This window comes from Panthera onca, chromosome B4 (genome assembly GCF_046562875.1).
Source record: "Panthera onca isolate mPanOnc1 chromosome B4, mPanOnc1 haplotype 2, whole genome shotgun sequence".
Taxonomy (NCBI): domain Eukaryota; kingdom Metazoa; phylum Chordata; class Mammalia; order Carnivora; family Felidae; genus Panthera; species Panthera onca.
In genome coordinates this window covers 64,732,672-64,760,202 of record NC_138345.1, presented here as the reverse complement: position 1 = coordinate 64,760,202, position 27,531 = coordinate 64,732,672, and the positions used below count along the sequence as shown (strand labels likewise).

At 38.4% G+C, this 27,531-nt stretch overlaps 1 protein-coding gene across 2 annotated transcripts in view; it reads left to right on the top strand.

The window, feature by feature from the left end:
• The window catches only part of PKP2 (plakophilin 2), a 94,814-nt gene that overhangs the window by 34,820 nt on the left and 32,463 nt on the right, over positions 1-27,531 (top strand). For both annotated transcript variants that reach the window (XM_060657947.3, XM_060657948.3), the window contains exons 5-6: positions 10,109-10,316; positions 20,042-20,219. In XM_060657947.3, coding sequence (XP_060513930.2) covers positions 10,109-10,316; positions 20,042-20,219 — 386 coding nt within the window. The remainder of the gene's footprint in view (positions 1-10,108; positions 10,317-20,041; positions 20,220-27,531) is intronic.

Sequence of the window (27,531 nt, the reverse complement as noted above, 5' to 3'; positions counted from 1 at the left end):
CAGTTATACAGCTATATTTATAAAGGATATTGATCTTTTCTTGTAATGTCTTTCTCCAGTTTTGGATTGAGAGTAATAGAATACATTGGGAAGTGTTCTCTCCTCTTCAATTTTCTGAAAGTTTGATTGTAATTGGAATTATTTCCATCATAAATGTTTGGTAGAATTCACCAGCAAAGCTCTTGGACTTGAACTTTTCTTGTGAGAGGTTCTTAACCACACTCAGGACCTTCAGATTATGAGACTGGCACACTGCCTGCTGTGCTAAGGAAGCTATGTTCTCAACTATAAATTCATTTTCTTTAATTGGTAACAGGGCTTTGGAGGCTCTGTATTTTTTGTAATGAACTTCGGTAGTGTGTGTCTTTCAAAGACTTTGTCCATTTCGTCTAGGTTGTTCCAGTGCTCTTCATTGCTTTGTGTAGATGTCATGTTATTTCCCATTGCCTAAAGAATTCTCTTTAACATTTACTCTAGTGCAAGGTCCCCTGGTGGTTAACTTGAGCTTTTGTATGTCTGAAAAGGAATTTCATCTTTGCTTTTGAGAGGTCTTTTCAGTAGGTTGACAGTTTTTTATTTCAGTACTTGAAGGTTGTTGCTTCACTGTCATCTTACTTGCTTTGCTTCAGACAAGAAATCATCTGTCATCTTCATTGTTCCTCAGTACATACTGTAACTCTCTCCACCTACCCAGCCTGCTTTTAAGATTTTCTCTTTATCACTAGCATTGAGCAGGTTGGTCATAATGTGCCTTGGTGTAGTTTTCCTTAGGTTTCTTGTGCTTGGGAGCTCATTGAGCTTAAATTTGTAGATTTTTTACTTTTCATCAAATTTTGGAACTTTGGTTGGAATTTCAAATTTTCAACCATTAATTCTTCAAAGATTTTTTTTTCTGTCCTTTGGGAACTTGTTACATATATATTTGGCTACTTGAAGTTGTCTCATAGCTCATCTGTACTCTATTCTTTTTCTTTAGTTTTTGTTTTCTGTATGTTTTCTTTTTTAGATATGTGTTATTTGCTATGCTTTAAATTCACTCATTCTTTCTTCTGTAAAGTTTAATATGCCATTAATCTCATTCAGGGATTTTCTTTCATTCATAAATTGTAGTTTTCATCTCTAAAAGTTTTGAGTCTTTTTTCTATCTTCTATGTCTCTACCTAACATTTCAAGTTACTTGAAATCAGTTTGACCCTTTTTTTTTTTTTTTTAATTTTTTTTTTCAACGTTTTTTATTTATTTTTGGGACAGAGAGAGACAGAGCATGAACGGGGGAGGGGCAGAGAGAGAGGGAGACACAGAATCGGAAACAGGCTCCAGGCTCCAAGCCATCAGCCCAGAGCCTGACGCGGGGCTCGAACTCACAGACCGCGAGATCGTGACCTGGCTGAAGTCGGACGCTTAACCGACTGCGCCACCCAGGTGCCCCCAGTTTGACCCTTTTAAATCTTGCTTTTGAGATTTGCTAGGTGGAACCAGAGCAGCATTTATTCTAGAACGAATTAATCCCCACTTCTTAAAGCAAGACAATTCTGAAAACTAATGCACCATGAATTATGAGGTTTTCTGACTGGGTAGTGAGAATAGGCACTGTTCTTGGGCCTGTGTGACCATGAGGAGCTGTTCCCTTAAGTCCTTTGGTTATTTGGTTGGTTAGTTGGTTATTTCCCTGGCTTCAGGCAATTTTCTTACACACGTGCACTAATTAATACTCTACTAAATATTAGATGGAGACCCTCTGCAACCTCAGGAGTTCTCTTTCTGTGCCGCTTTCTCACTGGTACCTCTCCCCTACGGACTCTTCTTGGATCCTGCACTGTCTCCTGAACTCTGCTTGTTGAATTCCATTTGGGTTTTACCTCACTAAACAGCAGCCTGAGAACTCTCTCCATACAGTGATCTTTGACAGCAGTGGGGCTCACCTTGCTTGTTATCCATCCCTTAGGGATCACTATCCATCATTGCTACGTTACCAATTATCGAAACCATTGTATGCTTTGTCTGGTTTTTAAAATTGTTTCAGATGATAGGTAAATCCAGTCCTTGTCACTATTGAGTCATTATTAATTTTGATAAATAATTCCCTAATAAATTCCACCTAAGATTGTGTAGACTTAAACCCCACCAACATTGCATCATAGTGCCCATTTATATGTACCATTACTACCATGAGATTATTCTTTTGTGTTTGTTTTTGTTAATCTAATAAGCAAAAAAAAAAAAAAAACCATCTCTTTATGGTAAAAACTTTCCTGTTTTTTTGAAATCAAGACTAATAGTTGGTCACTTAATCAGTTACAAAGGAAAAAAAATTTAGTTATACACACATACCACACACACAGTTTGTCATAATCTTGCATAAACTATGCCCATTGTGTATCATCTGCAATTTTTAGTTTCTTTAAAGTGAAATGAGAACTTAATGACACTGATTCATCTGATTTCACCTGTATCTGAATTTTTACATTTCCCGTAGTCTTTTACATTAATTTTGTTCACAAATAATTACAGAGCTTTTTAAAGCTGTTTTCCTTTATCTAGTCTTTCCAAAGCATGCAGATTAGTTTTCAGAGAAACAGAACTCTTTTCACCCTTAAATTTCATTCGTTTACCTAACAGGTAAATAAATTACATGATTACAGTAACAAGTACAGTTGGCCTAAGTACATTGGGAAACATGTAAGTTATACTTAGTAAATTTGTAACTCAACTAGTAAAAATTGGAGTGCAAAGCCCAACATAGAGTAACCTCTCAGCTTTGATAATTCTCAGGGAATCAGTAGGATTTCCAGAGGGAAACAAGAATGTGACTAATCCTACATATCAGTTAAGTAGAGTCAGGCAAAAGAGTTCTGTGGACTGTTTTCTCCAAAGATTTGTATCTCCTTAATGCTTGGTAGGAATTCATTATCTATTATGTGTAATATTATATATAATCCAGTGTTATGCATCTTATTGTATCTTTCATCATGCAGGATTGAAAAAGTCTTCTGAAGTCCAATTTGTCAGTATTTCTATTCATGACATCTGTATTTTAGGTATTACTTTAAAACCTATCCCCACATCTAGATTATTTCTCGTTTTAAAAGCTACATAATTATTGAGTAGTTCTCACTGCCCTTTGCCTGTATGTTTGTTCCATGGGAAGAATATGTAAGGATTTAAAAAAAAATTTTTTTTAACATTTATTTATTTTTGAGAGACAGAGACAGAGTGTGAGCAGGGGAGGAATAGAGACAGAGGGAGACGTAGAATCCAAAGCAGGCTCCAGGCTCCGAGCTGTCAGCACAGAGCCTGATGCAGGGCCCGAACGCACAAACTAACTGTGAGATCATGACCTGAGCCGAAGTTGGGACACTCAACTGACTGAGCCACCCAGGAGCCCCAAGATTTAAAAAAATAATGTATTTAACTAGTAATGAACCCTCTTTATACATATAGGTGAAACGAATTCGGCTAAAAATTAGTCCTTTCTATGACTAACTCAGATAAATGTTTAAATCTTTTTTTATTACCAATTTTAAAAAGCTGGGCATTATTAAGCATGCTTTCATTTTCTAATATGGAATTACTTGAATTTTTCTTTTGTTTCTCAAATTGGGCTAGATTTCTACGATCTCTTAAGTTGCTAATTTGATTATAAATATCATTTTGCTTACATATGTGATTAAAGCTGTGCTTGCCTTCTTGGCTCTTTTTCTAAAACTAGGACAAACACTGGTTTTGAGAATAATGAAACATGAAAGTCACACTGAAACCTAAAAATACATATGCGTGGTAGAAAAATTTAACTATTAAGTTATAACCCAACATGAACAAAATCCTGCTAATATTAAGCATAGTGCTATAGCATTTGAATTTATGTATAGAAGACATTACAGGCTCAGTCTCTGGGGCATGTGACTCTTGACCTTGGGATTGTAAGTTTGAGCCCCATGTTGGGTATAGACATTATTTAAGAATAAAATCTTAGGGGGAGAGGGAAAATGGGTGATGGGCATTGAGGAGGGCACTTGTTGGGATGTGCACTGGTATGTTGTATGTAAGCGATGAATCACGGGAATCTACCCCCAAAAGCAAGAGCACACTGTATACACTGTATGTGAGCCAACTTGACAATAAATTATATTAAAAAAAAAGAAATAAAATCTTTTTTAAAAAGGCAATTATAATTTGAATATAAAGATCAAAATTCTAAATCATAAACTTCTAAAACCAGTGGCAAGTTTTTAATCCTTATTTTATTTGATTAGGACTCAGCCCATTTATCATACTTGATCCTCTTCTCCTTTTTGAACCTTTCTTCTTTTGGTCCAGAGTCTCCTGGTTCTTTTTCCATTTCTCTGGCTCCTTCAGCTTTCTTCTGTGAAAAATTTATCATCAGCTGTCCCTTAAATGTTTATGTTCCTGAGATGCCTTCCTGGGACTTTTCTTCCTCAGCACCATCTCCTGACCTGCCTCATCCACTCCTATGACTTCCATCCCTATATGATTTAGATGCTGATGACTTCCTGCATCTCTGCCCCCTTCTCTCCCTTGGGCTCTAAACCATGTGTCCATCTATTTCCTGGACATCCCACTGAACTCAACATCAGCATTTCAAAAATGGGCACGTTAATTTCTTTTGCTTTTCCTCTCTACTAGCCAACCCTCCTTCTAACTTGTTCTTCCTGCTGGGTTGGAAGGCAGGACCCTTGGTGGTTTGAGTATTAACACTCAGAAGTCACTCAGGGAAGCGTGAGTCCCAGCATCCTAATTACCTCAGTGACCTTGGGCAGGATACTAACATCTCTGAGCCTTGGCATTCCTACCTATAAAGCGGAAATAATAATCCTACTAGAAAGAGTTGTGAGAATGCACTCAGATCATGGTACAATGCCTGCCCCAATCTGAACATATTATTTCCTGTGTGAGTGGTAGTTCACCCAGGTGGTATGACACAAAAACTTGAACACAGACTTTCAACTTTTCTTTTATTCTTACCTCTCAACATTATTCATATTCATGCAGTCTTCAAGACTTTTTAGTGCTGCTACTAAAAGTGTCTTGAATCTACTCACCTCTTTCCCTCCCTACTCAGCGCCACTATGCTAATCCCTATCACCATGTTTTCGGTTAACTCAGCCACTTCCTGGTTAATTTCCCTTCCTCCACTTTTAACCCACTACTGATACAGTCGCCTCTCAGCACCCACTTGCCTTTAGGAGGAAGGATAAATTTAATCTGCAAGACCCTCCTAAAACTGACCTTATTTCCATTCCTGCTTCAGATCTCATCACCGAAGTTTTGACTGCCATAACTATCTTGCAGCATCTTATAAAACTCATACGAATTCATTACTCAAAATTTGGGAAATTAAGAAACAGACAAAAAGAGACATACCCACACTTCCCCAATATTGTTACCATCTTAGTTTTGTTCTCTGACTTTTTACAAATTGAATATGTAGCTTTCCTTGTAGGGATTTTTTTTTTTTTTTGCTTTTATTTTAAGAAGCATGCACAAATAAATGCTTGTTTAAAAAAATACAAAATAACAAGCAACTTTCATAATTTATATGCCCATCATTTCTTCCAAACTCCCTAAATTCATTTCCTTCTTTATGTCTGTGTTTGAGTGGAAATACATAGATATTTTATACATTTTTTCTAGTAACACTGTAAAATAAGCATTTTTTCATAACATTAGCAATATTTTGCATACCTCATATTAATGGTGGCATATTAATGGTGATGCACTAGCTACCATGTGTTGAGTGAGTACTATGTACCTAGCATGCAGACTGTTAATCTTAGATAATCTCCATTTGACTGGTGAGGGAACTGTAATGACCAATATAAAATATCTGTCAGTTCTAACATTACTCTGCCTCTCCCATGGAAACTTCAATCTGTGTGGATTGTGACAATCATTACCTAGTTAGTCTTCCCCTGTTGTTGGACATTTATGGTTTCAAATTTTTCCCTATTATAAATACTACAATCACAGGGTGCTTGGGTGGCTCAGTTAAGCATCCAACTCTTGATTTTGGCTCATGTCTTGATCTCATGGTTCGTGGGTTCGAGCCCAATGCCAGGCTCCACACTCAGCACAGAGCCTGGGATATTCCCTCTCCCGCTCCCGCTCCCGCTCCCGCTCCCGCTCCCGCTCCCGCTCTGCCCCTCCCCTGTTTGTGCAGGCTCTCTCTCTCTCAAAAATAAATAAATTTTATTAAAAATCAAATAAATACTGTATTTACAATTACATGTGTATGCATTTCAAATTCTTTCCTAATGAAGGTTATTAGAAGAGAATATTTTTGAAGTTTTTGACACTTACTGCTGATTGCCTTCCTGAAAGGTTATACCAATTTTCATGGAGTGATTAATTCTAATGGGAAGGAAAAGAGAAAAGGGGAGTGACATTTCACAGAGGTGGTGACATTTGAGCCAGCTCACGCAAGATGAGCAGGGCTTTGCCAGAAGTGAGGCAGAGTGGTCAGAGCATTCCCAACAGGAAGGAAGTGAGAGCAAGGGCACCAGGGCACAAGGGAGCCCTTGCCCCAAAGGAGTCAGTCTGTTCCTTCCGCTTATTTGCCACCAGAATCCTCATCATTTATTTTATAGTTGGCAGGAAGAAGAATCAGAATAGAGCCCTTCCATATATTTAGAAACCATCTCAAATGAAAGGTCTTTTGAAGTTTTGAGATATTGATGTTAGTCTGTTTCTTCTTTCCTTTTCCCAAAGGGAGAACAAATCCCCTGAGGATTCAGTATAACTGGGAAATACATGCCACCTCTCTCATCCCATCTGCTTCCCTGAATGTAAAGGGGCAAGGACAGTACATTTGGCGTTGGTTCTGATGTGTACAGGATCTGGAGCGCCTGGGTGGCTCAGTCAGTTAAGCCACTGACTTCGGCTCAGGTTATGATCTCACAGTTCACGGGTTCGAGCCCCGCATCAGGCTCTGTGCTGACAGCTCAGCGCCGGGAGCCTGCTTCAGATTCTGTGTCTCCCTCTCTCTCTGTCACTCTCCTGCTCGCGCTCTGTCTCTCTCTCGAAAATAGACATTAAAAATAATAATGTGTATAGGATCCATCGCCAACTGTCCTTCTAGATCGATGCAATGAGGAGAATGTCATCAACTTCTTGCATTTGGTATTGATTTTGTATCAATCTGCTTAATAAGATGGATAAAAGTAACCTAAGTCTATTTATAAATTTGGGAGAGGTGCCAGACGCTAGGGCGTCAAACTCAACAGTGACTAGAGCTGTAGCAGATTTCTACATTTGTCTGAGCATGGTGTGTCCACAATGCCTTCTTTCTGGGCTGGAGCAAGTGCTGAAAGCCCAAGGGGTGAAGGTGACAGGGTAAGCAAAGCCGGCTGTCCAAGCCCCCGAGTCCAGTTCCACATGCCACTTATCGCTGATTCTATCATCGCATCTGGAAATGCAATATGACCGGTAAGCCACATCCCATCATATTTTGAAGAAGGCCACTTAGGAGTTATAAATCAAGCAATAAAATATTTCTAAAGCTCGCAAAATACCTGCAGGACAAACAGGATTTTCTTTCTGCATCTGATGCTTCTACAGCTACTGTGAAGATTTAGTATAGCTGGCATTTATGAAGTTTGTGGAGTGTACATTTAGCCAACTTAAAACCTAACTATGAAATAGAAATTGATGGAATTAGAGAAACATGTGAATTACAGACAATTTAAAATGTGCCTTTCTGCTCTTAAGGAAGTGTAGTAATGGGAATAGATGAAGTGATCAAGTAGATGATTTACTGGACCAGAATTAATTGACAGCTAAGAAATCTTTATCAGTAGCATTTTTGTACAAATATATTAGAATGGCTGTAGACGTAGCCCAGCAAAATTGCTGTGGCCAGTTTACCAGTCGTGCCCTGTTCTGCACATGTCTCCTCTGAAGTGAGTTGTAAGTGGAAGTATTATTCCTCATTATTACTAGTAAAACCTCAAAGAGACCAAAAGAGTACTTCTCTCGTAAGGTTCTCAACAAGCTATTAATTAGATAACATAAATGAAACTCTTAACACTATGCCAACACCTTCTAATGGTAGAAGTGGGTGGGAGAGTCATTATCTGTGTTTTATTATTATTATTATTATTATTATTATTGTTGTTGTTGTTATGGTTATTATTTTTAAACTTTGACTTTTATTCTTGCCTTGCTAGTCTTCTCCCCAGTCCTAACAAAGAAAGATGTAAGATTGGAAGATTATGTCTTAAATCTCATTTATCTGTTTATGAAAGGGAAGCTGAAATTTGATGATACATAGAAAATATGAAAAGGTATTACTGGGCGCCAGAGCATGAACTGTGAAGCAGTTAGGGCATCATTCATAAGTGATGAACTTCAGCTGAAAGGGAACCTCCTGCCCATTCACAACAATAAGTGTTTCCTAAAAATTTCTGCATTAAGATGGTGAAAATGACTGACATCTTTACCAGAAGTTCTTACTAATTTAAAATTTCTGCATCAGATGCCATTGGAAGCCCATGAGAAGGAAAGCCCTCAGTCTACAACTTAACATTTTGCTTCAGCCACCCCATGTCCACCTCTTGACTTCTTTAGATAATATTTGCAGCCTAAAGTATATAGTCACATTGCTCATATTGCCATGATTTGACCTCTTCTTGAACAGCCATACATTTCAGAATCTAAACCATCTATTTTTATTCTTCTTTTCCTAGTGCTAACCCTTTCTCTAATAGACAGCATGCCCTTTCTTGCATATTTGGATGGGAGAGATATTTTCTATTTTTTTTTTTAATTTTTTTTATTTTTATTTTTTTAATGTTTATTTTTGAGAGAGAGAGAGAGAGAAAGAGAGAGAGAGAGAGAGAGAGATGGAGTGTGAATGGGGGAGGGGCAGAGAGAAAGGGAGACAGAATCTGGAGCAGCCTCCAGGCTCTGAGCAAGCTGTCAGCACAGAGACTGACATGGGGCTTGAACTCACAAACTGTGAGATCATGACCCAAGCCAAAGTCGGACACTTAACCAACTGAGCCACCCGGGTGCCCCGAGAGATATTTTTTAAATAGCATATCAAGGGGTGCCTGGGTGGCTCAGTTGGTTAAGCGTCTGACTTCAGCTCAGGTCATCATCTCACAGTCTGTGAGTTCGAGCCCCTCATCAGGCTCTGTGCTGACAGCTCAGAGCCTGGAGACTGCTGCTTCAGATTCTGTGTCTCCCTCTCTCTCTGCCCCTCCCCTGCTCATGCTGTGTCTCTCTCTATCTTAAAAATAAATAAAAACATTTAAAAAAATTTAAATAGCATATCAAAAGTGTAAAGTTACGTTATCTACTTAAATTAAGAAGCTTGCATAATTTTTATATGAAGCTTTTTAAATACCCTAAGCAATTGATCATAAAAATAGCTGGCATTTAGGATTAGTTTGCATTGCTACTACCAGTGCCATGGTAAATGAATCTTTATTTCTACCATTGATGGTGAGATCTGTCCATATATATTGACTGTAAAGTTCTGTCCTGGAAAAAAAAAAAAATGAAATGTTCATATAATTGTGCTGTTCTTCTATAAAACTCCTTACTCCTCTCATTCCAGCTCTGTTCATCTTCATTATGCTCAAGACTTAAAAAAAAAAATTTTTTTTTAACGTTTATTTATTTTTGAGAGAGAGAGTGAGACAGAGCGTGAGTGGGGGAGGGGACGGAGAAAGAGAAGGAGACACAGAATCCAAACAGGCTCCAGGTTCTGAGCTGTCAGCCCAGAGCCCGACATGAGCCTTGAACCCACAAACCGTGAGAACATGACCTGTATGCTCAAGACTTTTATAGCTTAACTCTTTGTGTCCACTTAACTGGCACTTACCCACCTATCACTTTACTTTCCCCTTCAATTTTTTCATAATTTTCAGTCTTCTCACATGTAGTGTTAGCTCCTCCAAGAGAGGCAGGCACTGCCTTATAGCAGGTGTATATTGTATGCAGTGAGCCTCAGGTTGTGTCCCAGTTACTGTCTGATGGGGACTCTACTTGACATTAGTGAACTTCATCTGTTCATTCATATTACAACAAATGTCTTTAATGCTACATCAGAATAAATATCTGAAATACACATCTGCTTCTTCCCCAGGTTAATCAGCTTCGTGGCATCCCCAAGCTTCTGCAGCTCCTAAAAGTTCAGAATGAAGATGTTCAGCGAGCCGTGTGTGGGGCCCTGCGAAACTTGGTATTTGAAGACAATGACAACAAGTTGGAGGTCGCTGAACTCAACGGGGTACCTCGGCTACTCCAGGTGCTGAAGCAAACTAGAGACTTGGAGACTAAAAAGCAAATAACAGGTACTGCTAACAGAATATTGAAGGATGTAGAACAGTGTACCCAGCTGGGTGTGTTATGTCATCTGTTTTTCTTTTTTTTTTTTTTTAATTTTCTTTTTTCTTTTTTAAAATTTATATCCAAATTAGTTAGCATATAGTGCAACACTGATTTCAGGAGTAGATTCCTTAGTGCCCCTTACCCATTTAGCCCACCCCCCCCTCCCACAATCCCTCCAGTAACCATCTGTTTGTTCTCCATAGTTATGAGTCTCTTATGCTTTGTTCCCCTCCCTGGTTTTATATTATTTTTGCTTCCCTTCCTTTATGTTCATCTGTTTTGTCTCTTAAAGTCCTCATATGAGTGAAGTCATAGGATTTTTGTCTTTCTCTGACTGACTCATTTCACTTAGCATGATACCCTCCAGTTCCATCCACGTAGTTGCAAATGGCAAGATTTCATTGTTTTTGATTGCCGAGTAATACTCCATTATATATATATATATATATATATTTATATATATATATATATATTTACCACATCTTCTTTATCCATTCATCCATCGATGGACATTTGGGCTCTTTCCATACTTTGGCTATTGTTGATAGTGCTGCTATAAACATGGGGGTGCATGTGTCCCTTCAAAACAGCACACCTGTATCCCATGGATAAATGCCTAGTAGTGCAATTGATGGGTCATAGGGTAGTTCTGTTTTTAGCTTTTTGAGGAACCTCCATACTGTTTTCCAGAGTGGCTGCACCAGCTTGCATTCCCAACAGCAATGCAAAAGAGATCCTCTTTCTCCGCATCCTCGCCAACATCTGTTGTTGCCTGAGTTGTTAATGTTAGCCATTCTGACAGGTGTAAGGTGGTATCTCATTGTGGTTTTGATTTGTATTTCCCTGATGATGAGTGATGTTGAGCATTTTTTCACATGTCGGTTGCCTATCCGGATGTCTTCTTTGGAGAAGTGTCTATTCATGTCTTTTGCCCTTTTCTTCACTGGACTATTTATTTTTTGAGTGTTGAGTTGGATAAGTTCTTTATAGATTTTGGATACTACCCTTTATCTGATACGTCGTTTGCAAATATCTTCTCCCATTCTGTCGGTTGCCTTATAGCTTTGCTGATTGTTTCCTTTGTTGTCAGAAGCTTTTTATTTTGATGAGGTCCCAGTAGTTCATTTTTGCTTTTGTTTCCCTTGCCTCCGGAGACGTGTTGAGTAAGAAGTTGCTGCGGCCAAGATCAAAGAGGTTTTTGCCTGCTTTCTCCTCGAGGATTTTGATGGCTTACTGTCTTACATTTAGGTCTTTCATCCATTTTGAGTATATTTTTGGGTGTGGTGTAAGAAAGTAGTCCAGGTTCATTCTTCTGCATGTCTCTGTCCAGTTTTCCCAGCACCACTTGCTGAAGAGACTGTCTTTATTCCATTGGATATTCTTTCCTGCTTTGTCAAAGATTAGTTGGCCATACGTTTGTGGGTCCATTTCTGGGTTCTCTATTCTGTTCCACTGATCTGAGTGTCTGTTCTTGTGCCCGTACCATACTGTCTGATGGTTACAGCTTTGTAGCATAGCTTGAAGTCTGGGATTGTGATGCCTTCTGCTTTGGTTTTTGGGGTCTTTTCTGGTTCCATACAAATTTTAGGATTATTTGTTCTAGCTCTGTGAAGAATGCTGGAGTTATTTTGATAGGGTGTCATCTGTTTTTCTTAAGTTTCCCCAAACAAATGGCTAATGGGCTCATTATTATCTGAGAGGTGGCTTTCAAAGAACATTGTCACCCTCTGAGTTAAACCCCAGATTAAAGTCAAGTTAGAATTATTTTTTTTCCTGAAAGGGAAATTATTTTGAGGCTTTTGCTCAATATTTTAAATTAAAAACTCTGCAACTTTGCATGTTTTTACAACTTTACAGTACTCACCACAGGGAAATTCTTCATCAGTTTACTAACAGCCAACTTTGTGATTTGAGAACGTGTAAGATTTCAGTATTGCCTCAAGTGCACAAGGCATTCATTCTGAAGAGACTCAGTAAGAACCACACCCAATTATTTGTTTTATTTATTCAATAATCCACTTGCTGGATGTATACAAAGAAAGTGAATCAGGGAATCAAATAGTGTCCTTATGTAGAGGATTAGTTTAGTCAAATTAGTCAAAATACAAGAAATGTTATTTCCCAATCCTTCCATTACCTGGACCCCCCAAAATACCAGCTCCCTAGCCCACTCATCCCTGCACCCTAAAAAGAAGAAAAAAAGATGAGAGTGGCCAGATGCGTTTTTCTAGTTCTTTACTTCATATTTCAAAATCTTGATTTGAACAAATAAATATCTTCTTTCTGCCCAATAGATTAGAAGAATGAAATAATCTGATAGAATTAAAGCAACAGTTTTAGTAATCCTTGAAATGTGGAGAAGAGAGACCTAGTTTTATTTAAATGAATAGTGCATGTGGTAGAGGAGAAAAGGGTGCATTGATGTTCAAGCTTAGCCCTCTTGCTGTCACCGTCAGCTCCCTGCTGATGCTCCCTGCACACGTTCCCGAGTGCAAGAGCATTACTGAGTGCAACCGTTGGTGGTATTGCCTTGCAGAAACCTTCCTTAAGTATCTTCAGGGGCCTAGGTGATATACGTACATTTTTAATTTATCGCCAAAAGGTTTTAAGGTATTTTTAGGTATTATTAGGTGATGAAATCTTGGTTTTATAGATGAGAAAAGTAAGGCCCAAGCCCTTTTCAATATATCATATAAAAGTATTTTTAAATGATAATGCTGGACAGTGTTGTTTATTTTAGAAGGAAGTATTCCATACATTTTGTTATAAGTTGAATATATTCTACACTTCTGCAGAATATACAGCAATTTATTATACAACAGTTTTTTTTTCTGTTTTTAAAAATGTTGTCATTCTGTCTTCTCTGCCCATTTATATCTTAAAGTAATCACGTATTTTTCTATCTTGATATATTTTAATTTTATAAAACTATATGAAGGGTTATACCTTGCTATCCTTCTGCCAGCACGCTGTCATGTCCCATGAGAAATTTCCTTCCATAACTATGACTTATATTAAAACACCTACAGAAATTAAGAGGGATCTCATTCATTCATTCAGCAGCATTTACGGGGTGCCTGCAAGTACCAGGCAATGAGAATCATTTTAGAAAGGTTGTAAATGTTCTTTTCTTTCTACTAAAACATGAACAGTTACTTGATGGTTGGCACTTAAAAAGAAAACCAAACCTCACAATTGGAACCTAACATTTCCTTCATTAAACTGTAGTAATGACAACCGCAAGAGAGAATCAGATAATCTGTTTTACGGTAAAAAAAAAAAAAAACTTTCCAAAGGATATGTTTCATTGTAGACTTTAAAATAAGGATAGGATACATTTTGAACTGGTGTTTTGAAGGAGAATGAAAATTATTCCCAGCAAAGTGAACATCATTAGCAAAGCAAAAAGAAGCTGCTGGTCATTTTTAGAGGCAGTTGGATAATAGAGTATTGATGTTAAGGTATATTGTATCTAGAGAGCTTGGGAGGATGTGTGGGTGTGTGTTGAGGAAGTAATCCATTGAACCATGCTTCCCCTTCTTTTGTAGGCAATAGGAAACTATGGTCAGAGAAACATTCTGTGGTATTAATGCCATAGAAACCATTCAGTTATCTTTACATAATGTGCAGAACTGATCAGTGGAGGTTTATTGTGCAATTCTCAGGATTTCTAGTACAAGCCAAGCATCCCTTCCCGAGGGGGCTCATTACATGCTAATTGAATTGAGTCGATACTTGAGTGTTTGATACAAATCCTTCTAAATAACTTCCTTTAGCTCTATTAATAGAACAGCTAAGTAAGTGCTTTCTGGGCCTCAGAAATAAATTGTTGACATAATGTAGACATGTTATATCTTTGCTTAGAAACACAAAGCGAATAACCATACATATGAATCTTTTCTTGTCTATTTTGTGGATATCTTTTTATTGAGCCTGTTCTTTGTGCTAGTCACTAAGCTAGGACTTTCCATTTTTCATTCTTGTCCCTCCAGTCATCTCCATAAGGCATTATTGACAATTTACATATGATCAGTGTGACACTCGGTGGGGTTTAAGTAGATTGCCCAAGATTATGCAGCTAACAGAACAAAGCCCATATTTCAACCCAGCTCTATCTGGGTGTCTTGCTGTATGAAAGTGGCTCTCACCTCCCTCTTTGGAGGCAGAGAGTGATTCATTTTTACACTTCTTTGGGAAAAGACTTGTCTTTTAGGATCTCCGATCAGAGAGCTCTCCTTCACTCCTCTCTGACCCTTCCTCTGTCTCCACTTGCCACTGACTTGGTTAAGTCCTCTTCACCTCTCTGGTCTACTGTTGCAGTAGCCTCTTACCTGCCCACTGATTCAGTTCTGCACATTCCCAGTCTGTCCACTACTCTGCTCCTAGTGATTTCTTGCTGATAGGAAAATATGGTCCCATTGTGCTCCCCATTACCTCTAAGATACAGTCTATACTGTGCAGTATGCCACACAAAGATTTTATGATCTGAGCCTGGTGGCCACTGGCAGCAATGTCTCCTCTCATACCCTCCCAGCCCAGGTTCTGAAATCCTAAAGGATTTGCTGGTCTGTCTGTGTCTCTTTTCTGTCTTGGTATCTTTGTCTCTGCTGTTGTCTTGGACTAAAATCCTTTTCCACACCTTGACCACCTGGTGAACCCTCCTCACCCTTCAATAGCTGTCTTTTCCTCTGAAGGATTTTCAGATGCCATCCTTCCATACTTCATCCCCCCCCAGTGGGGTTTTGAAAGAAGGGGCATCTCTGAACTACTTTTGCATCCTTTAATATTAGGATACCACTTATTTCATGCCTGTGTGTTTACCGCAATAACAACTTTGCTACTCCTCTAAGTTGTTCAACATCTGTGGCTGATTGAATATAAAAAAAGAGATTCATGACCTGGGAATATCTCAATTAAGAGAAATAAAAGGATCAGGTTTGTTTTCAGATAAGACCCTGATTTTCCTGGCCAAGCTATAAAAAAAATTAACCATCCGATTTCTATATATGCATAAAAAAGGCATCAGCGCTTTGTTCTGCTGAGAGAGAACGTCAACTCACTGACCTTCCTGGCATTTTCAGTACCAGCCTAGGAGGGAAGCTCTTCCCTTTTCAGATGAAAAGACTTAAGGATCAAAGACGTTCCCTCTATGAGATTGTTCCCCCTCCCTTACCAAGTGAGCCTGTTAGTGTACTTTAATTGAAATGAGAACAGTACATACTGGTCTCAGAGGCTCATCTCCAAGGTCACTGAGTAATGAGCATTTGCAGGAGTGAGTAGGACTCTGACTTGGTAAGAATGAAGCAGGAGATTCTTGTGCCTCTTTTCATGTTGCATAAGGAAGAGTCAGGATGATTGGCAATAAAATTTGTTAAAAATGCATATTGACCTCTGCATGTTTTTTGGAAATATTTCATTGGCTTGCTATATTTTAATAAAGTAGCAAAAACATTTTGCTATAAGATATTCATCATGCACCTTTTAAAAATAATTGTATATTATTTTATTCTGCACTTCTAACGTGCAACAAGTTATCTTGGGTTTGTATATAACTTAGACTAAATGGCCTTTGCAATAGTGTGATATTTCAGGGAAGGCTTACAAAACTTAGGTGAAAGAAGTATATCCATGCAAGGGAAATTATTTAAAAAAAAAAATTCCTCCTGGTCTGTGATCACTTTGAAAAATAAGATTAAAATGAACCAGTCTTCCTCCTCCTGCTCCTCTTCTCCTTCTGTACTGATAATAGGGATTCATTTAATCATAATATATGTAATTTTTGCTACCTCATTGTCATGCAGAGTTTGTTAAATAACTCTATTTCTATTCCTAGAAGGCAATATTAATAAAACACAGATTTTAATATCTTATAAGATCCTTCTACTAAAATTAGCTGTTTTTTGCAAAAATCACAGTTGGCAATACATTTCTGGAGAACGCAATTATTCTTATCTCTTTTATAATTGCTAATTATTCAAAGTATATCCCTTACCAGAATCCATTTCTTTCTTTTTGGCTAGAATGAGAGCTTAGAGATAGAAAATTACAGGCTTATCACCTGCGACAAAGAACTTAATAATAGAAATTTAGGCACTATGAATAAATTGACTGGAAGTTAAAGGTGAGACCAATGAAAACCTAAACCCTAATGTTATATCGGGTCATCTAGAATCTAGTCATTAAAATGAATATGTATTAAGGGTCCTTTAGTCCATTCATAACCCAATGCGAGAAATGGGAATCATTTTTTTTTCAAGCCCTCTCTATGCTCAGTGTGGGGCTCGAGTGCACAACCCTGAGATCAGGAATTGCATGCTCTACCTAATGGGTCAGCCAAAGGCCCCAAGAATCATTTTTAAAATACAAATTACTAAAATCCATTCTGAGATTCTGGCTAATAAATTTGGAATGTGGCCCAAGAATATGTCATTCTGATATGCCGCTCGGTTTATTTGGAAACTGCTAGTCTAGTCTAACACTCTAGCTTTGGGATAAAAACCGCTTGTCATTATTTTGATAAAGGAGGAGCTCATTTTTAGCAGTCTTAGCGATAGAGCTGGATCTTACAGCAGATCTTTCTGTTTCCTTCAAAGCTCTCTTAGAAGTTTATATTTTCACTGAGCCAGAATCTCCTTCCCTAGAATTTCCACTCATTAGTTCTGGTTTTGCCTTCATACAGTCACAAAAAATGATACCTAGCTATTAAATTTACATTTGTTTAGTTACTAGAGAAAATGTATTCCTATGTGTATTAGATTCTAATATTTTTTAGCTTGGGTTAATTTTTCTACTAGCAATTGAATTTTTAATGATATTTAAGAACTCTATATATTAAGGATATTAACCCCTTGTCTCATATTGTCATTTGTATTTTCCCAATTTGTAATTGGTCATTTATTGATGTTGTAAGTACATGTTGGGAGAATGTATAACTGTTTAATCCTGAATCTCTAGTGAAAAGTTCCTTCCTAGCTTTGTACCATACAAAAATTTTGCAGGCATGACATTTCTATATAATACCCTACATTAAAAATTTAAAAATTATACTAAAACTCCCAAACCAGATACTTTTATAGAAATAATACTGGATACCAAGTTATAAAGGACGTTGACTGTTGGAGGAAAATTCCACTCCCTTTGTTCAGATTAATCCTCTTCTGGTTTTTATTGTAAGTTATACTTTTCCTTTGAGTGCCCTGTGTGGTCCTTTTTTAAAAGAGGAAATGGCATCATGCTTCACATTTTTAAGCCTCTGGCAGGCAGGGACTATTAATTTGTTTGCTTATTTAAAGCAGGAAGCTTTTTTTTCTCTCTCTCTCTCTTTTCTTTTTAACTTTCTTTAGTAGCTTAGAAACCACAACTCCACCTTAGACCTGCCTCTAAATTGTTTTCAACAACCCTTGGAATTTTATTCTGTCACTCCCCCATCCAGAGCCCCTCAAGATGAAGTGGGAGGAATGAAGTCATTGTGTTGCAAAATCTGTGGCCCAGGGACACTGCTACTGCTCCTGACTAGTCCCCAATGCTAGTTTGACCAGGAAAAGACCTCCTCCTGAGCCAGAGTGCTAGCCCTCAGAAAACACTAGATCCAGTGTCGCCCCATCTGACTGTAGCTCTGTGTAGGCTGCAGTGGAAATTTGGTTTCAGAAATTGTTGTTTCAGAAACTGATTAAGTAAAACTGATTAAGGTCAAAAGGCTGCATCTGGCCTAGAGTGTTCTAAATGGTGGTCCAAATAGAACTATGGTTGAATAATTATCAACCTTTACCTGTACAATTATTTCAGTCATTAAATCAGGGGAGGTGATATCACCACGTAATTCAGCCAAAAAAACCAAAAGCACCTTTCCTTGTTTCATAAGGTAGACAGTCCTGTATACCTGTGCTTCCTCTCTCTCATTTGCAGACGAAAGAGTACATTTTAAAAGTGAGAATTACTGACTGGGCAATGGCGGAGTGAGTAGGGAAGAAAACGAAGATTCCCATTTCTTTCTACCTCCTCTCTCTGCCTTCCTGGATGCCAGGGAGTTAGTCATTTGCTGAGGTATGAAAGAAGGCAATGCAACTTGACACCTGCTGGGAGTCACTGGAATAGCAAGCAGGAGGTGTGCCCTCCTTCCCCTGAATCAGAAGTATTTGAATGCCAAATTTGTAAGAAAAACCAATCCTAAATGGATGTGCCACTTTGTATCCTCTCTGACTACCCAGCCTCAGGCTCTGTCTCACAAATGCCCTGGAAAGTACAGTATTCTATTATCTTAATTTCTTTCTGAGTTGTCTTGTATGGCCTTTTTCTTTAATGGTGGGTTAAGGGGAGAAGTTTCGAGAGGAAAGGGAAAGTTCAATAAGTAAATGTGGTACCAGCCTTAGACCAATGTTTAGGCCATGCATGTTGGTAGATAGGTTAAAAATACTCTTGTATCTCCTTCACTACCAAACTATAATATAAGAAATACATGAGGTAGCCAGTGTAAATTCCAGGAGGACATAAAGTCTGTCATTGGGTAGGATTTAATAAATATTAATTGGCGATGTTGATCAGCCTACTGGTGATAGGCATGGGTATAAGCAAAGGCTCTGTAGGCCATCCGTGCTGTTACTGGGAGGCAAATATCAGGTGGAAGTTTCAGGTAGTGGGGAGCAGGAGGCAGAGAGAGACATTCCCTTTATATGACCCTTTAAAAACATTGAGGTCTTGGGGCACCTGGGTGGCTCAGTCTATTAAGCATCCAACTCTTTATTTTGGCTCGGGTCCTGACCTCGTGGTTTGTGAGTTGGAGCCCCGCATCAGGCTCTGCGCTGACACGCAGAACATGCTTGGTATTCTCTCTCTCCCTCTCTTCCTGCCCCTCCCCTGCTCTCTTGCTCTCTCTCTCTCTCTCAAAATAAGTAAACATTAAAAACATTGACGTCTTGGGGCGCCTGGGTGGCTCATTTGGGTAAGCATCTGACTTTGGCTCAGGTCATGATCTTGCGGTTTGTGAGTTCAGGCCCCACATCAGGCTCTGGGATGACGGCTCAGAGCCTTGAGCCCATTTCAGATTCTGTGTCTCCCTCTCTCTCTGCCCCTCCCCTGCTCATGCTCTGTCTCTCCTGCAAAAATAAATAAACATTTAAAAACAACAACAACAAAAAACATTGAAATCTTGGGATACTCCTGTCTGGCTCTGTCGGTAGAGTATTCAATTCTTGATCTCATGGTTGTGCATTTCAAGCCCCACGTAGGTTGTAGGGATAACTTAAAAAAAAAATAAAATATTTTTTTACAAAATTAAATAAATAACAATAAAAACATTGAAGTCTTTATTGCAGTAGGGTCATTTCGGGCCTTCATGTTGGTGAGACCAGAATTTATTATGTATGTGAGGTCAGCTTAACGGTAGGATCATTTAAGAGAAATGGCAATAAATGTTTAAGGATTTCTAGCTTCCATTATCATTCCTGATTAATTTAAACCTGCATAATTTTATATCATAATTCCCCCCACCCCACCCCTGCTGATTATGGATCAGTTTCATTGCCATCTAAAGAACTCTAAACCAAGTCTTTTGGTTGGGAAAGGGGCTCTCTCACTCCCACCCCACCCCCCTCCAATACCTAGCCACAGCCCTAGGAGTGCTGGCTGTAACTCCTCTTTTCAGCAGTTATTTGACACATTCCTGTTTTGATAGTACTCTTTGTTTTTATAGGTTTGCTGTGGAATTTGTCATCCAATGACAAACTCAAGAATCTCATGATAACAGAAGCCTTGCTCATCCTGACTGAGAATATCATCATCCCCTTCTCTGGTTGGCCAGAAGGAGACTACCCCAAAGCAAACGGTTTGCTCGATTTTGATATATTTTACAACGTCACAGGATGCTTAAGGTAATGCCACTCTACAGGTCTTTCCTCTGTGTACCTTATATACTACATCCAGATTTTCTAAAACTCTACCCCACTACCTAGAGGTCCTATAAGAATTATAAAGATCACTCTAAATATAAGAAGCACAATGTAGAGACAATGAGAGAGGTAAAGTAAGAACAGAATGTTGTTTCTAGGCATGTTTGATTCCAGAAGCTACCCACATTAGTTCACAAGAGCGAGGATAAAGTTCCAATAAAACAGAGATCTAACCTGAACACCCAGAAGTACAGAGTGGCCTTCCCTATCTCCCAGGGTTTAAGGCAGGCTCCATGCTATTTTTACTTCATTAAAATCTAACTTAATGATGTGGTTAAAAAAATAATTGTAAACCTAGTGTTTCTGTTATATTTTATTAAAGCATAATTGTATTTGTTTTAGATGTACAAAATAATGATTAGATATTTGTATATTTTACAGACGGTCACCAGAATAAGTCTAATGTTCATCACCATACATAGTCACAAAATTCTTTTTCCTTGTGATGAGAACTTTTATGATTTTTTTTCTCTTAGCAACTTTCAAATATGTAGTATTGTATTATTAACTATAGTTGCCATGCTGTATGTTACATCTCCAGGACTGACTGACCTATTTATTTTTTTTTTTTGTTTTTTGTTTTTTTTTTTGTTTTTTTTTTATTTATTTATTTATTTTTTTTTTTCTGACTGACCTATTTATATGTTTGTTTATTTATTTATGGCATATGAAAATTTATTTCCATTATGGTTTTCTTTGGACTTACTTATTTTATAACTGGAAGTTTGTAACTTTTCCACATATACCCACTTTGCACCCCTCCCCACCCGCCTCTGGAAACCCCACCAATCTGTACTCTGTATCAGCTTATTTGTTTTGTTTTGTTTTGTTTTAAAAGTAATCTCTAGGGGCGCCTGGGTGGCTCAGTCGGTTAAGCGTCCGACTTCAGCTCAGGTCATGGTCTCGCAGTCTGTGGGTTCGAGCCCCGCATCGGGCTCTGTGCTGACAGCTCAGAGCCTGGAGCCTGCTTCGGATTCTGTGTCTCCCTCTCTCTCTGCCCCTCCCCTGCTCATGCTCTGTCTCTCTCTGTCGCAAAAAATAAAAAAAAACATTAAAAAAAAATTTAAAAAATAAAAAATAAAAAAAATATAAGTAATCTCTATACCCAATATGGGGCTTGAACTTACAACCCCAAGATGTTCTACTGACTGAGCCAGCCCCTATGAGCTTCGTTTTTGTTTTTGTTTTGTTTCTTTTAGATTCCATTTATAAGTGAGATCATACAGTATTTATCTTTCTCGGACTTATTTCACTTAGCATAAGGCAGTCCATCCATGATGTTGCCAGGGGAGATATTTCATTCTTTATTGTTGCTGAATAATATTCCACGTATATATACCAGATTTTCTTATCCATTCATTTGTCAGTAGATACTCAGATTGTTTCCATAGATTGTTTCCATTTCTTGGCTATTATGAATAATGCTTCAGTGAACATGGGAGTGCATATATCTTTTCAAGTTAGTGTTTTCATTTTCTTTGGATAAATACTCAGAAGTGAAATTGCTAGATCATATGGTAGCTCTGTGTTTAATTTTTTGAGGAACCTCCATAATGTTTTCCGTATTGGTTGTGCCAACTTACATTCCACAGGCACAGCACAAGGTTTGTCTCTTCTCCATATCCTCACCAACACTTGTTATTTCTTATCTTTTTGATGATAGCTATTCTAATAGGTGTGAGGTGATATGTCATTTTGATTTGCATTTCCTTGGTGATTAGTAACGAGCATTTTTTCATGTGCCTATTGGCCATCTCTGTCTTCTTTAGAAAAATGTCTCTTCAGTTCTTCTGAATCTATCTTTCCTTTTCTCTTTCCCTTCTCCTTTCACCACTTTCCCCAAGTATTCTTGACTTCTTTGTTGCAAATGAATTGACTGTATATGCTCAAGTTTATTTTTGGACTCTTTATTCTGTTCCAATGACTTATGTGTCTGTTTTTATGCCAGTACCACATGCTATTTTGATTAATACAGCTTTGTAACATAGTTTGAAATCAGGGAGTGTGATACCTCCAGCTTTGTTCTTCCTTCTCAAGATTTCTTTGGCTGTTTGGGATCTTATGTGATTCCATACAATTTGTAGAATTGTTTGTTCTGTGAAAAATGCCATTGAAAATTTGCTAGGAATTGCACTGAATTTGTAGATCGCCTTGGGTAGAATGGACATTTTAACAATGTTAATTCTACCAATTCCTGAGTATGGTATATCTTTTCATTTATTTGTGTCTTCAGTTTGTTTTCAATCAATGTCTTATCATTGTTAGTATACAGGTCTTTTACCTAGTTGGTCAAATTTATTTCTAGGTGTTTTTAAATAGCTGTAAGGCAACAAAGCCTAAAGGAACAGAATGTTTTACCATAAGAACAGCTACTAAAGAAGTTAGTTTGAGCCGCATTTCTAAATAGTGGGATGAAAAAATGCTTGAGTTGTTTTCTCCTTTGGGCTGTCAGATGCCAGCTAAATCAAGAGAAAATAGAAACACATGCAGGAGAAAGAAAAATGCTAGTTTTAACTTCTTTAAAATCATGCATCTTGGGGCGCCTGGATGGCGCAGTCGGTTGAGCGTCCGACTTCAGCCAGGTCACGATCTTGCGGTCCGTGAGTTCGAGCCCCGCGTCGGGCTCTGGGCTGATGGCTCGGAGCCTGGAGCCTGTTTCCGATTCTGTGTCTCCCTCTCTCTCTGCCCCTCCCCCGTTCATGCTCTGTCTCTCTCTGTCCCAAAAATAAATTAAAAAAAAAAAAAAAAACATTGAAAAAAAAAAAAAATTTTAAAAAAAAAAAATAAAATCATGCATCTCAAGCTTTCTTGTATTTGAAAATAATCATTGTTCTTTATGTGCAAGGATTAAAAGAAATCAGAAGATGTAATCAAAATTAGACAGCCCATGAGAGGTCAGGACATATTCTGCCTTTTGTTAGTTTCTCTAGTTACAGTTCATTTTTGAGGGAATCTAGATGGTAACTGAGAGAATTTATCATGGTAAAATGTTTAATCTCCAAAGTTAATCACACAGTAATGCATATCAAATACCAGTTTTGTGTAAGAATTATGTTAGCTACTGAGAATTTTACAAAGATGAATAAGAAAATCTTTTGGGGATTTTTAACGTAGTAGGGAATGCAGATGAGTAAAAGCACTAGAACACAGCTACAGTGAAATGTATTTATTAGAGCAGTGGGCCCCTGGAGCATTAGCATCTGCATCACCTGGGTCCCACCCAGACCTTATGAATCAGAAACTCTCAGGGTGGGGCCCAGCAATCTCGTTTTGACAAGCCCTCCTGGTGATTCTGATGCCATGGTATCAGAAGTACAAGTGAGGTGCTGCAGGAATGCAGAACAAAGGACAATTCATGCCAGCTGACTGGGATCTGAAAGACACTATAGAAGAGGTGCCAAATGAACTAGGCCTTGGTGGATTATTTCAATAGTCAGAAATTCTCTAAGGACTAAGGACTAAATTCTTGAACAGCAGAAGAGGTGCCTATATGATCTGTTTGAATCTGTCCTTCTGTACAGTTCACTAGAACTGCTTTTTTATTGCACTTTTGATCTAATAACACATTTTGTTCTACTTGAAAACATTTTGGGGGAAAAATAAATAAATAAAGTAAATAAAAAACATTTTGGAGACAGCTGGGTGGCCCAGTTGGCTAAGCATCCGAGTCTTGATTTTGGCTCAGGTTATGATCTCACAGTTTGTGGGCTCGAGCCCCACATCAGGCTCTGCACTGACCATGGAGCCTGCTTGGGATTCATTATCTCTCTCTCTCTCTCTTTCTCTGCCCCTGCCTTGCTAACATTCTCTCCCCTCCCTCCCTCTCTCTCTCTCAAAATAAATAAAAATAAACACTCAAAAAATTAAAAACATTTTGCATCTCAAAATTTCTCTGTAGCTCCCCTTGCCTGGCTGTGTACATCAGAGTTCTTAAAGTGACAGATGTATCCGGACTTTTTCAACTCAAAATGACAGATACTCAACTCAAACTCACTCAAGCCAAATAAGGATTCATTGGCTCATGTGGGTGATATGTTGACAGTCACTTGTGAAAGTGAAGGAAGTACACGAGGAACCATGACCTCAAGGACTAGGACAGAAATTCAGCATCCCTGGGACTCACTCTTTTTTTTTTTTTAAGTTTATTTATTTGGGGGGTGGGGGGAAGGGAGAATGAATGGGGGAGGGGCAGAGACAGGGAAAGAATCCCAAGCAGGCTCCTCTGCCAGCACTCAGCCCAACGTGGGACTGGATCTTATGAACCAAGAGATCATGACCTGACCCGAGATCAAGAGTTAGACACTTGATGGACTGGGCCCCCCACCCGGGTGCCCCTCACCCTTTTTTAAAATTTCTATCTTCTCTCTGCTTCCTCTTCTTTTGCATGTTGAGCTCATTTCTCTACAAATGCAAACATGTCTACACATTCTGTTTATCTTTAATCCTTGACACCTAGCAAAGTTTCTGACATATAGTAAGCAAATATAAAGTATTTGAATTAAAAAAATAAATGAGCAAATGAAAAAATGATGAACTGAGTGAATAATCAAGTCTGGCAACAGTATCAAATTTGTGATGGGAAGTGATCAAACAGAAGTTGGAAACATAGGCTAAGGCCAGATTGTGGGGGCCTTGAAGGTCATCTTAAGGAGTTAATTTTTTTCTTCTGTAAGCAAGATTAGCTAGTATGGGAGGATAGAAATATGAGTTCTGTGTGAAGAAGAATTATTTTTTTTTTTTTATTTTTTAATATATGAAATTTACTGTCAAATTGGTTTCCATACAACACCCAGTGCTCATCCCAAAAGGTGCCCTCCTCAATACCCATCACCCACCCTGCCCTCCCTCCCACCTTGCCCTCCCTCCCACCCCCCATCAACCCTCAGTTTGTTCTCAGTTTTTAACAGTCTCTTATGCTTTGGCTCTCTCCCACTCTAACCTCTATTTTTTTTTTTTTTTTCCTTCCCCTCCCCCATGGGTTTCCGTTATGTTTCTCAGGATCCACATAAGAGTGAAACCATATGGTATCTGTCTTTCTCTGTATGGCTTATTTCACTTAGCATCACACTCTCCAGTTCCATCCATGTTGCTACAAAAGGCCATATTTCATTTTTTCTCATTGCCACGTAGTATTCCATTGTGTATATAAACCACAATTTCTTTATCCATTCATCAGTTGATGGACATTTAGGCTCTTTCCATAATTTGGCTATTGTTGAGAGTGCCGCTATAAACATTGGGGTACAGGTGCCCCTATGCATCAGTACTCCTGTATCCCTTGGATAAATTCCTAGCAGTGCTGTTGCTGGGTCATAGGGTAGGTCTATTTTTAATTTTCTGAGGAACCTTCACACTGCTTTCCAGAGCGGCTGCACCAATTTGCATTCCCACCAACAGTGCAAGAGGGTTCCTGTTTCTCCACATCCTCTCCAGCATCTATAGTCTCCTGATTTCTTCATTTTGGCCACTCTGACTGGCGTGAGGTGATATCTGAGTGTGGTTTTGATTTGTATTTCCCTGATAAGGAGCGACGTTGAACATCTTTTCATGTGCCTGTTGGCCATCCGGATGTCAAGAAGAATTATAATATCAATGGGAAGGGTGTATTGAGAAGGTGAATAATATAAAGATAAAAATGTGAGTAACAAATTTCTTTGTGTAGTTTCCCCTTATCAATGAAGAATAAAAGATTTGCATGGTCAGAGTGTAGCAGTGCCCTGGTTCACACACATTTTCCAGAAGATGTGATAGCTGAATACACTCCCATCGGTATGAAACCATTTCAAACAGTGTTTGCAAAACCAATCCAAACCACTGATTTGAACTACTTTCAGAAGCAGAATATAGCAAAAAATCTACAAAATTGAATGCCATATTATATGCTTAAGTATCTGTTCTTATTTCACCTGTATATCTAATTTACAATAATAATAACTGACATTTATTGTGTATTATGTTCTAGAAACTGTTCTGAATGCTTTATGAGGATTTTCTCAGTGTATTCTTAAACTTACAAATCCTTGTAAAGTAAGCTTTCTCTATCTTGTAGATGAGGGGCTTAGATTAATGATTTTTCCCCAACGTCATGTAACTGGTAAGAGACAAAGCTGGAATTCAGATCCAGGAAGGCTGTCTCCAAAGCCAAATACATTTATAAATGAATACATTAATGTTTGTCACATTTCTACAGACTGTGCTCATGTGGATAAAACGTCTGCCCTTCACAGTCTTGTAACCTCACAGGGTAGGTAGGCCAATTTAAAGTCACATTCAAGTCTTAAAGTACTGTATCCGTGTCTCCTTGTTTTTGTTTTAGAAGTTCTGTGCAAGTGGAACTCTACACTGCGTTTCATATAAACAGAGAAGGTACAAAGGATGAAGCCTAAGAAATGAGAGAAATTTCCATGAGAGGAGATGGCATTGTAGGCAAATCAGGGTAGATGTTGTCACTGTGAGTATAAAAGCCTCTAGGACCTGTGCTAGGACAAATGCGCAGAATGTAAGAGAAGACCTCTAGGGAACCTGCAATCAAATAGCCTCAGTTTCCATGACAATAGAAGTGTCTGCTGAGCAGTTGCTTATTTTTGACCACAGCTTCTCTAAAAAAGATTTTAAGACAGGTGTTGACTGGTTCTAACAAGTGTGAATCTAAGCTGAATAAGAAGGTCATAAATGTTAGCAAATATCTTAATTGCTACAAGTTTATTTGAGGTATTCTGTCCCCCAGAGAGTATAAGAGCCAAAAATGAATTGGCCACATGAGCAGTATCCTTGGCATTATGGTTGACTCAGGTTAGCCTAGCTAAATTTTTTCAATCTACTTAGGAGAAAAACTGCATGCACCAGTGACTTTGTCCCTTTACTAACTTGACACTGAGATCAGTTTTGAGAAGGACTTCCCTTGGTCTGCATATAACAATGGCATAGAATGAGTCACTTGCTTTGTTGATGAAATTGTGACAGTGGCCCTGTCCACCTGGAGCTGCCTCAGTGAGATTGCATTCACACAGGAGCACCTGCAGAGTTTATCATTCAGAGAGACTGTCAGGTACAGCATACTTGTCAGGTGTCAGATCTCTTACGTACAGGATTAACGTCTGCTTGCAGCAGCATTTTCCATGGGACGTAGCACTTTCTTTAGGTTTCTTAAACAATATTATGCAAGCCTAAGAGTAGTAAAATCCAAGGTAGGAGAGGAAACATAAAATTGTACCCTCTACCTTGTGCTAGAGCC